This window comes from Lepisma saccharinum, chromosome 19 (assembly GCF_977018435.1).
Source record: "Lepisma saccharinum chromosome 19, izLepSacc3.1, whole genome shotgun sequence".
NCBI lineage: Eukaryota > Metazoa > Arthropoda > Insecta > Zygentoma > Lepismatidae > Lepisma > Lepisma saccharinum.
This window is the reverse complement of record NC_139247.1, coordinates 66,942,197-66,955,027: the sequence shown is the minus strand read 5'-3', so window position 1 is coordinate 66,955,027 and position 12,831 is coordinate 66,942,197. Positions and strand designations below refer to the sequence as shown.

The 12,831-nt window shown below is 38.1% G+C and overlaps 1 protein-coding gene across 1 annotated transcript in view; it reads right to left on the bottom strand.

Moving 5' to 3' along the window:
* Positions 1 to 8,557: 8,557 nt before the first annotated feature.
* LOC146002906 (ras-like protein family member 12) overlaps positions 8,558 to 12,831 on the bottom strand; it is a 157,165-nt gene continuing 152,891 nt past the window's right edge. Inside the window, exon 6 of the mRNA XM_083141004.1 lies at positions 8,558 to 11,856. Coding sequence (XP_082997130.1) covers positions 11,723 to 11,856 — 134 coding nt within the window. The 3' untranslated portion in view covers positions 8,558 to 11,722. The remainder of the gene's footprint in view (positions 11,857 to 12,831) is intronic.

The following is a 12,831-nucleotide window of genomic DNA, read 5'->3' as shown; positions in this document are numbered from 1 at the left end:
AATACATTTAATCGTGAATGCAACAAAATATTGACATTAACAGCTATGTGCTGTTTCATCCATATAGTATAAACCCTTCTAAAAAAAAGTAAATAATGTTTTAAACGTGCCCCACGGGTACACATTACGATATGTTTTTGTTAATTGAAATTACATTTTCAGCCACTGAACAGACTTCTGTTCACAAATAACTAGAGAATCAACTATCAAAATGCGTTTTAAACAAGTCTAGAAAAGCATTACAACACTGTGCTTGAATTATAACACCATTAAGCCTTGTTTCCATGATATGAAACACTCAATATGCTGGCCAAGGCAGTCATTTATTTTATTATAAAATATAAACTAAACGTAACGTTTCAACCTTCTAGCAAGGTCTTCTTCAGACTCTGCACCAAGTACAAATGTAACAAGATACAAAAACAGGGCATTATATATACACAAACATTACTCCCCTCCAGACTATTAGAAAGTTGTTCTGGAACATTCTAGCAGGTGACTTTCCCTTGTCAACTGTACTTTCACCTGAAAGAAAATGTTGTTGGACTCTTTATCTCACGCTCTATTTCCTTCATTCTTCTTCCTTCTTCTCTCCTCTTTCTCTCTTGTCCTTTCCACTTTTTCTAACACCTTCTTCCATTCTTTGTTTATCTTCAGTCCCCCATTCCAGTTCATTGTGCCTTCTTCACCTTTCTTCTCTATTTCCTTGGCCTCCTTCCATTCTCTCACTAGTATTCTCTTCTCCCTTCCTATCTGCTTAGCCTCATCCCACTCTATGTCATGTCCTGTTTCTCTCGTGTGTTTAAATATCGCATTTCTCTCTTAAGTCGTACATCATCCCTATGTGTTTTAAACGTTTTAAACATTTGTAAAAAACAATGACGTGAGTTTTAAAGATTCAAAATAAGTTATATGTTGTTCTATATTTCTATAATGCTGTAACTTGCGAGTCCACTCCTTCACTCCACTCCACGATCAAAAGTTGAAGAAACAAGACGTAATCCTTTCCCAGACATGCTCGGCGCCAGTCGGTGCGAACCCCCACTTCGAGCTTCGGCAAGATTTCCTTTGAAGAAAACCGCTACTAGTCGGATTGGATTCGGCCTGTCAAGAGGCCTGTCAACAGAGGCCGACGACACGTACCCACTTGCTCGGCTTTTGCGCGCGGCCTTGCCACCTGGCATAGTGGGGACGCAGCTTTAGACCGCACGGCGACGGAGGAAGACAAGTATATAGTTTTCAATGATTTAAATTGTACAAAATTATATTCGTTTTAGAATTGCTTAAGCTAGGTCAATATACTAAAATATAAAAGTATGATTGTTTAGGATTAGAATTGCTCAAGATAGGTCAATATTCTAAAGTGATCTAAATTCTACTAATATATAGTCGTTTTGGAATTTTAAAATATGTCAATATTGTACCAAGGATTCTTCAAAAAATATATTTGCTTTAGAAATGCTTAAGATATATCAATAATTTCAGCATATCTGAATTCTACCAAAATATGTATTCGTTTTAGAATTGCTTTAGATAGGTCAATATACTATACTGAACTAAATTCTATAATTTACTTGTACTTGTATCGTTTAGGTTTAGAATTGCATAAGGTACACCGATATTCCACATTGATCTAAATTCTACAGAAATTTACAAGAGGGATTTAAATGAAAACCTTAATTTGTTTTTGTTTCTTACCCAGTAGATTTCTGTATGTAGGGTTGCACACGTTTGCTGCATTTTAGCACAGACCTATTGCTGATCTACATATATATTTAATTTTGAGTTAGTGCCTGTATACCTTAAGAAGAATACGTCTTTGTGGTCCACGTGCAGTCACTTATGAGCCACTGCGAAGGCCTTTCCACCCATTAGCCTGCGAACTAAGGCCACTGTCGAACTTTCCCCTCCATTAGTAAACTTGCTGGTGTGGTAAGCATGCACAGAGATATTGAATTTTCTGTAAGTTCTTAGACTGACAGAGCTAAGAAACCACTCCTCTTCACTGGTGCAAGTGTGTATAGCAGGCGCCATCTTTAAAATAACAAAAGTGTAGTTTTGAAGGTCACTCGTTCAATGTTGCAACCTTGACGTCGTTTTGTAAATAACAGTTGATACCTCATGTAAATTTGAGCTGTCTACATTCTGCCCTACAATTTTTATTGGACTTTTAAGGTTTTCATTTCACTCTTTTAATATAAGTTTTTGATTTGTTTAAGGTAGGCCAATAACTGTTGACGTAATAATGCTAATCATTGTAACGCTATGGGGGCAACTGGCGCTACTTTGGGTTATAACATTAGTTGATGGTGGACATATAAACGCACTCGCTTGATATATAACATATATTTATTGGTCTAAGTGGCTAACAAGTATAATGCTTATAATATGACTCTATCTGGCCATTGTGACTTGATCTTACCCTATAATAGTAAGAATTCCGAAGTGTCACCACTTCGGGAATTTTAGGCTTACTCTCTAAGATAGCAGCGTCTCTGGATGTGCCAGGACTCAATTACTCTAGACTTGTTTCTGGAGTTTTTTATTGAAGTTACGACCTTATCTGTATCTTCAACCCAGCTGAGATACCTCACAACCTTGTGGCTATTTTCGTGACTGTCCATTCTGTGGGAGAGGGATGGCCTTGCTGGCCATGACGTAGGCTTGTGGTCAGTAGACCTGTAAGCTTATCACCAGGATTATTTCCAGAATATTCACGGCCAAGGTTCTGGCCTTGGTGACGCTAAGCCACCAAACTTGCTGTAGGTTACCTTATCGGAAACCTTGCCCTTGATAGTATAGGAGGGAGGGAAGGGCCTTGGCTGTATCACACATGCCGAGGATGATGCAAGTGTCCCTATTTCCTGGTCTGTTACACCATTATATGAAGGATCGTTGAGAGAGAGACAAGTATGTGTGTCAGTTTAAAATGTCAAAGGTCTCAGGACACAAACACACTCATTTTTCATGATTCTGAAGCACGATTCCACGTGTAGGTGTGGTTGCCATGGCAATATCTCAAGCACGCTGCAGGAAAAAACAAGAACACAATTAAAATCCTGGTGTATAGATTTGAATGTTTACATGGGATATATTTCTTCTGTGGCAAAACTTTGCCAGTTACCACATCATTCTGCTGTATAAGTCTGGAATGAGCTACCTGATGTAAACTTTGGGATATTATTTTGCTCGATTTGCCCGGAAGAGAATATCGACATCTATTCAGAGAAAGTTTACATTAATATCTTCCAGCGAATGACAGGTAATAGAGAACTATTATCACAGTTGACCACAGATGAACAAAAGACGAAACCCATTAACATTGGAAGTAGTAGTACTTTTTTCTTGTTTGCCGGATGTAAGGTGACATTTTGAGAAGGCACCCAAATCCCATCCTCACTTCAACGTAGTACACCCCGGTAAACTAGACTTGTAGGCAAACGAGGCTTTGGCGCCTGGACCAACGTCCAGTATAATCCTCTGTAGGGCTGTGTGTTGTTCTGTATGTACTGTGTGCTCCTAAACACCCTCAGCTTCTAACTATCGATGGCCAAATCCGCATAAATTTTCATTCTGATATCGGATAATTTTCTATCCGTATTTCAAATATCCGAATATATGATATTCTGGTATCCTAATATCCGAGTTATCAGGATATTTTTATTTTTTTAATTTTATTTTATAAGAAAAACTTCATTCTTGAGTCTAGTTTTCGACGACGGGATTCGAAAATTAATCTGGCAGAGTAGATGCTCAGCATCTACTTCGTGATTTAACAACTTCCACAAGAATACTATTTCCTGTAAGGTTCTTCTATGACACAGCTTTGTAAACCGACTTCCATATATTAGGATGTGGTAGTGTTCAAAGGTGGGGTAAAGTTTCTGAAATGTGTATTTTAAAAATCTAAGAAATCTTGATTGGACTCTTTCAATCGCTTCACCGTACTTTGCTGTGTTTGTATTCCATATAACAGATGCATATTCGAGTTTTGGTCTTACATATGAATAATACAAAACTTTTAGTGTCTCTATACTCTTGAAATCCCGCCCCATTCTAAGAATAAATCCAAGGTTTCGAATGATCCGAATGTATACATTATCCAGACAATTTTAACTTTTATTCGTTTTACGGGATATCGACATATTCTTTTATTAGTCATTTTCGTATTTCGAATTTTCTACAAATGCTTCATCAAATCTGTTCTCTCCGGATATTATGATATTATGACCATACCTACTAGCTAAGTACATTTTAGTCCTCGGAGACAGATATTTATTTTATCTACGTTAAAGGTGCCTAACCCCGTATAATGTAATTGGGTGCATAAGTGCTAATGCACTCTCAATTTTATATTCGATCAAGCAATCAATATTTTTGTGTGCGCAACACTTACGTCCATTACATCATGACAAGAGGGAATGTTGAAAACCATCACAAGTAGTCAGAGAAGAGTAATTATAGCAAGAAATGCCAGAACTCTCTTCAACATTGAATGGAACGGTCTTCATCCACACCTGGTATCCTTCCTTTAGATCCCTGGGGAGAATCAATGCCCTCTAGAGGGAGTTTTCGCTGGACATTACAAGAAAAGAAGATCGGAACAACTGCTGATGGTTCACAAAGGGAGGAGAGATCAAAATCATTCTGAACGATATCGTATTGTTCGCTCGAGAACAACTGAAGAACCCTCTTGTGAAAGGATTGTTATACGTTCCATATCGTGTCTTCCCGTTTCGCCCAGTACCGAAAATCTTGTTTTATTGGCCCAAGGGATAACACGCACCAGAACGGAAGTACCGTTTCGCCCAGAGGGAATTTTTAAAAGATGGTTTGAATGTGAAGGGAAATGTGAACGTAAAAAGCCAAGGTGTGGCTTCCAAAGGGAAGCCTTGTCGCATTGTTTAATGCATTAATAACAGAAATACAGATACATGTACATAAGAATAACAGTACAAACACAATATCAACAATAGTATTAGCCAGTGAGGTTAGGTTAGGCAAATTTTCCACTGTTCTAGATATTGCAGGTCGATGTCTTCCTCGCACATTATAAAGGCTGTGTTTAACGCCATTGAAATTGGGAATTAACTCGCAAACTCCTCGTTGGTTAAGGACACGTGGTTCTACACGATTTGAAATTTTTACTATCACATTTCCCTCAGGGCGAAACGGTACTTCCGTTCTGGCGCGTGTTATCACTTGGGCCAATAAATGAAGTTCTTCGGAACTGGGCGAAACGGGCATGAATCGTTCCATATACGCAGTATATTGAATTGTTGTTTAAGACTAGGCTAATAGGTTGATTGATTTATTGATTTGTTTTTTAAGTCCACTTTATGCACAGTAAGGCTAATAGGGAATAGATCTACAGTTTATAGCAGGATCCGAGCAACCACTGGTATCGAATCCGAGACCCCTTGATTACAAGGAGACGACGTTACAACTACGCCATTGGAGAGGGTTCTATACGCAGTAGAGAAGAGGATCGTTCGAGTCTCCCACGCTCGAGCGTTTACAATGGAATGGAATTTTTATGCGACAATAATCGTAGACATATATATGTAAAATATCCGTATTGACAGTTTCAGCCCACAATCATCCATTTCATTTTCATATATCACTGTGTATTGGTAAGATAGACTGAACTACATTTTAACATGGAGATGACTATGCTTATTTAAGTTTCAATTTCAATGTGTCTTCTACATCACGATCCATATTTGAGGGCACACTACCACAGACAAATTACGGTTATATGTGTACTAGTGGACTTGGAATGTATACCGCTCGTTTTGCCTGTTCTAGCGTTATTCGCTTGAGAGAAGAAGCTGTTAATTCCTTACGCTATCTAGCGTCATCCGTGCGAACTATTTGAAGTTCGAACGAAATCCTCTTCCTGCAGCACTGAAATTTGTATCTTCGAATGAATGATGTATTGATTACTCGGAAACTATTGTAGAGAGAGACAGACCGACAGACTTATCTTGCAATCGGAACTTTCATGATTTTCCGAGGTAGTGTAAAAATCTATAATCCTGGAAATACGGATTTGTGAGTTTCAGAAATCAGAATATGAAGTTGCCTTTTCGAAAAGCTCTTGCCTAGACATGGACAAGTTCTTTGTATTTTGATCCGTGAAACAGGGCGTGAAATGCAGAGAGTAAGGTAGGAGTTCACTTTGAGAACAATATGACTGACGGTTGAGTCTTGAAAGTTTTCGCAACAAAAGCAGCCAAAACTTTGCTTTCCGTTTTGGCCATTTGAACAGAAAACTCCACAGACTCGCTCGTCAGTTCCCATTGTTCCTCTGCTGTGCTTGTCAGTTAGTCAGCGAGCCTTTAGTTTCAAGTGATGTCTTGATCATGCACTGCTGATACGAAATGCATTTTCTGGGAGCGGCTTGGGATAATTATTTAATTGTTGTAACCTACATATCGAAAGTATTACATTTCGATTTTTTGTTATTTTACGTCATTCTTTTCGAAGATGGATCATGACTGTACAAAATTGGTGAAGGGTTACTCACAAGGGACACTCCCATGCCAGCCGAAATCGTGGTTATTCTCTACCCTTCGTTCGTTACATATGTATGCATGTGTGTAGTAAAGAAACTTTGAATACGTACACAATTTAGTGTTAACATGTTTCATGTCTATTTTCAGATTTTACGCCGCTCCATGTTGCATGTATAAAACATAATATGTTGTACAGTGTCTCTCAAAAGTTTTAGGACAACGACATTTTAAACTAGGCAACCCAATTTACGCAAGCCGTTGGTGGGTTGCGTGCAGAGTTAGGCTCAATTTCAGGGTTGCCACATGCACAATAGATATTTATAAAATACGCGAAAGAAATATAAACAAGTATTATTGTATAAAATTATTAAAAATATCACTATTATATCGCAAATGACAAAATTCCTTCTGAAAGAAAAAAATAGGTTTTCTAGTATTTCATCGCTAATGAACCTACAGTAAGGAAAAGAGGTGAGAGGAAACGAAAGGTTACAAGGGAGAGGAGAAAGAAAAAGCGAAAGGAGAAGAGGAAAAGTAGAGGAGAGAAGAAAGAGAGGATAAACGAAGAGAGGAGATGTAGTGAGGAGAATGGAAAAAGATTCGAGGAGAGATGAGGAAGAAAGAACAAAGAAGAGAAAAGAGGAGGAAAACGAGAGGAGAGGAGAGGAGGAGACGAGAAGAGGGAAGTGGACAGTAGAGTAAAGGAGAGAAAAAGAGAAGAACGAAAAAAGAGAGAAAAGTGCAGTGGAGTCGGAAATCTAAGACAGGAAAGGAGATAAGAGGAGTGGAGAAGAGTGGGATGGAGATAAGATGCGAGAAAAGTAGGGAAGGCGATATGAGATAAAAGCAGAACAGAAAGAGGGGAGAGAAGAAGGAGAAGGAACTGGAGAGAAGAGGTAGTTGCAGAAAATATCGTCTGAGCGTCAAGAATGGATGCATTGGTCAAATTATCGACATGAAACATTCAATAACATTTTGAAATGTATTGGAGAATATATTAGATCGGTGCGAAATGCCTTTTGGCTGAGTTCAGAGCAAGATAAAATCTTCCACTTAAGATCTTTGATTTTACCTGCGATTACACCACTAAAAAAATGATCGTAATTTTTAATATTTATAAGAATTATTCAATTTTTCTCCACTTCTCGGTTCGTTGAAATGAAGATTTTGTAATTCAATATTTCCCCTCCCCCCATAGTTAATTCCAAACTGAATAATTCCGTTTCGCACGGCGTGGACAATGAACACAATGTGATATGTCTAAAACTTACGAAAATTTTCTTCCACCGGAAGGGTTTGAACCTACGACCATCAGATTGACAATCCTGAACGGTATCCACTACCCTACAAGCTTTCGCTCCTTAACCCAAGTAGAAGGAGCTGACCAATGTGAAATGCAGATGTAACTCTCCTGCATGTAACGTGCAAACAAGTATTGTTTGTAACAAAGAAAACGAAGGTAGTATTACTCGGCGAAAACATTTAATGGAGAATTGCACGGTGAGAACTTTTCATTCGATATTTGCGGAGGTATCCTTGCATTGAACTCGAGTGGGAAAAGGGGTAAAATTAGCATGTCCTGAATTGCCACACATATAAATAGTTATTTCATTAATATTTGTCAATGTCTTTGAAGCAGTACACAATTATCGTTAGAGTATCATAATTCACGATCCTATATATAAAAATATCCCGTTCAACACTAACTAACTCTCTAGTTTTTGCCTGCAGCAACACAAGCGTTCCATCTGTCCCCATCCTGGGCAAGATCAATCCAATCTTTTCCATCCTTACAGATTTCCTTTAGGTCCGTCTCAACGTATTAGTCTTGACCTTCCTACTGGTCTCTTACCATCACGTTTCCCAACAAGAATCCTGTAAACTCTTATTTCCTCTCCCATTCGTACAACGTGAACTGCCCACCTAAGTCTTCTTGATTTAATCATTCTAATAATATCTGGACATGAATGCAAATGATGTAGTTCTAATTTATGTAACCTTCTCCACTCACCTGTCTCCTCATCCATTTTAGATCCAAAGACTCAACACTACATTATATATTTACCAGTGAATAACTAAATCATAAAATTCACTTGATTTTTTTAATGTTTTTCCTCGACATATGTAAACATCCACTATACAGCGCAAAAATAAATATTCCTTCCCTCATGTAAGACATACCATTCAATTTATGGCGAACAATGTACTACAAATAACAATTCGTTTCATCATATGTCAGTCAACATACTGTACAAACATACATTTCCTTAGTTCACAGCCTTTCTCTATTCTACTATGTGATGTACATTCTAAATGAAACAATATAACAGTGTTGCTCTGAGTGACTAGAAATAAATATAAGGAGCTTTAATAAATGCAAAACCATTTGAAAATTCTTAAAATACGAAAATGTAAACGTATTTACAAAACTATAAGTTGCAAACTAATTATCTAGTAAGTCATATTGTTTTTACGTTTTATATTAGAGATATTGCTATGTCTTAATGTTACTTTGATAATTACTTACTGTATTTTTCTTAAAGTAAGTAGATACAGTATATTGTAGCCTTGTTAAAAAATACTAAAATTATGTATATTTCGTAAACACATTGTTCAATCGCTCACAGTCACTGGCGTACGCAGGGGGACTGATGGGGTTATTACTAGGGAACGGAAGTTTAGGTAAATAAATGTTTTTTTTCTGCAATAAGATAGAGACCCTCGTTTTTGTCAACATTCTGATCATAGCCTTATATGTCAACACAGCTAATTTTATTTTACATAAATAAACACATATTTTCCAGTTTTCCATATGTAAATACATATTTTGCAAATTTTCATTTTAAATACATGAAATCGCTCATTGACTTCAGCTACCTCGAAATCCACGAAGGAAAAATGTTTATTCTCCGAACCTCTTTCATATCGAGAGTGTTAGGTTTGTTTTGTCTTTGAACACGCTCGCTGGCAGACTTCTGGCGCCTCGCCTACGATCCTATTGGGGGAAAATATTATCCCCACTGGATCTAACGCACAAGTGCCAATGTCTAAATGTACAGACATTTTGGGGGAAAAAACCAAGGTTTTCAAACTTTGTGCCAAAATTCACGTGTTTTGGAAGGTCAAGTAGAGGAAGAGAAAGCTTTGGAAAACTTCAGCATTAGTGACATTTCGTGCTTCAAATATGCAAGAATTGTTTCTTGTGACGTGGAGCGTTTTTCTCACAATATAAGATGCTTTTTAGAGATAATCGTCACAGATTTATAATGGAGAATTTGGAAAAAAACTATTGTGATCCAACTCTTCCAAAAAATAGCTCGCTAAGAGGTAAGAATTTAGAAACTGATTTCAGGTGTTTAAAATGCATGTAATATTTTTATTTTGTTACCAAATGTTTTTTATTTTTGCCACATATTTTCCTGTTTTTATCACATATTTTCAACATTTATGACACACAAAAATAAATATTTCTGAGTTTTTTAGCACATAAAGTTCCGTTTCCTAGTTATTACCCTTCCGAAATTTTGCGAAAATCAAATTTTGAAATGGAAAGTAGTAAAGATCTTGGAAAACCCCGAAAAAAAACGATTGTCATTTTTGTCTTTTAACAACTATTAAAACTAAGGTTAAGCAATTTCGAAATATTTTATAGTGTGTAATGGCCAACACCTAGAACAAAGATGTAATATTTACCTTTACAATTCCAGCCCCCTTCGAAAAAAAAATACTTCGCATGCTAGTGCTCAGGTTTGTTAACCTGCTTAAATGCAACATTGAACATGTGTGAAATATAGATATTGTTTATTTTTAATAAAGGCCCTAAGAACAGGTTACAGTTGATTATTCTGACAAACATCTCGTTGTATCATCAGGGGGTAACTAAGTGATATTGTCGAAAGTTTAGGATTTTTTTTTCGCAGAGTATGATTCATCGCACATGAGTCAAACACCTTCCCGCTCAAGCGGCGTATTTCATCTGACGCGGAATGTTTTCGTGGTTAAGCTAGGCTTGTTAACAACGAGAGCATTTAACATGACGTCAGAACACAAAATACCAAGACGGTATTACACTTACGTGCGATAAGTGATAATTTTTTTTTTTTGTAGCAGTTAAATATTGTTTCGCCTTCTTTTCCTGTATCAACAACTTATATATTTTTTAGAAATCTTGGGCCTATGGTTTTAAACTCCACAAATACCTCTGGTAGCGCTGTTGGTTAATTGCACGTGAAAATATCCATACATACTTCATCTTTCTACGAAATAAAGGGGAAAATTGTGTCCATGATGGCGGACTGTTGTGGAAGATGGAGTCACGTGATTACAGTGTTGCCAGACGCTGTGGCAGATCTGATGGAACATCGTTTAAGTATTGTGCTTTCCTAGCACAAAGCGTGAGACGTTATCTTGTCTTGAGAGAATTTTAAGGGTCTTAGTGCTTACCAATCAGTTCTGTTTCGCCATCTGTATCTGTATTGACATTTCTTTCAGAAATCTGTGGCCTAAACTCTACCATTACATCTTCAAGCGCTATTGATTCGTGTAATACAATCGCATGTCAAAGAACACAAAATATTACTTTTGGAAAGCAAAGGGAAAAGCCATTCCAAGATGGCGGCGGGCTGTTGTGGCAGATGGACTCACGTGATCTCAGTGTTGCCAAAAGTTGTCAAAAAATGTTGGGTCGGGACGGTACATTTTTTTAAATTCCGACATTCGGGACGGGAAAATTTCGCAATTACCCGAAGCTCTGAAAATATCGAATTCCTCAAGTCATTTTCACATTACGTGATTGTTTTGGCATTTGTGGAAAAAAAACTTAACAATTTCTGACAAGTTTCAGACACTTACAATTCAGAAATCATGGAGAATTGACAACTTTTTAAAATGTCCATTCGGTATTTCTCGACTGCTCGGGATCCCGAAATTTCGGGATCGGGACGGGTCCCGGTCCCGACTTTTCGGAATCCCGCACACCCCTACTGATGATACGAACGAGAAGTTCGTCGTGTACCGTTCTTTTCTAGCACAAGGCGTAAGACGTCATCTTGTCTTGAAAAGAGAATTTTAAGAGCCTTGGAACTTGCCTTTTAAAAACGTAAAAGAAATAATAATAAAAAAAGTAACTTTATTGACTTCAATCCCCACGCTCCAAGGGGTCTCCTGACGAGATGCACTTAGCTGGGAGTGGATTCGGACTGGAGTTAAGTTGACTGGAAAATTCCTTTAAAGCCCTTCCCCTTCAGGAAGGAGAACCTGGAGTTGACCCCGTGGTCCCTGCTCTCCTTCCGGATGCCCCCTGTCTTCAGCCGCTGCCCAGGCGAACGGGGTCGTCGATCTGAAAACAAATATGGCATTATTAAATTTCCGAAGAACCTCAAGTTTTATTGAATACCTTTCGTTCTCCGCTTCTCTCTTTTCTCTCCTTTTAACCACCCATCATTCCCCGCTACTCCGCATTCATTCCTTTACTTTTATAAAATTCTCCGACCCAACATGGGTACCCGTTTGATGTTTTCTTGATTTTTTATATATACAGGGTGTCCAAAAAATTGTGTACATTTGTAAAAAAAGTTGACCAGTTATTAGCGCCGGCCTTTGTGATCATACATCAACTTGTCTTTCAACATCGCCGTCGCGGTGTAACATCTGGCTACCATGCGGACGACTCGGGTTCGAATCCCGGGACAGGTGATCTAGACCAGGAATTTTTCAAGTCAGTTCCCTGTTTATGCGTGGCTCTGAGGCCCACTCAGCCTTGTATTAATCGGTATCTCTGAGGGGTAAAGGCGGCCGGACACAATGGTGATCACGTCATTCCAACCATAGCCGAGATCAAGAATATGTGGAGCTCTATACGTCCGCATCATCCCTTATGCCTTCATGGCATGCGTGCACACGCACAGGGCTACCTTTACCTTTTTTGCCTTTACATCATCGCCGCGATTAACCCAAATTCTAAAAAAACGCCGCGATATAGGGATAATTGGTCAATCTATAGTCCGTCTGCGTGACTCTATACCATTGACGCAATTGCGCATGCGCTGATGGACGAGTCTATTGGCAAAATTGGAGTGGAGCGGGATGTGAATCAGATTCCTTGAAAATCATCTGCGTATAGGAAAACATTAAAGTTTCCGCATGGTAATATGAATGAATCAGTGAATATATTTTTGTGTGCGTCGACATGTATGGACATTTTGCACCCTTCTAAGTACACAAGAAAAAACCATCTTATTTAAAACCCCTTGTCTTCAAGTTAAAAAAAAGATGTAAAGAACAACTTGAGAAAAGTTAAAATTGTGAGGTTGTC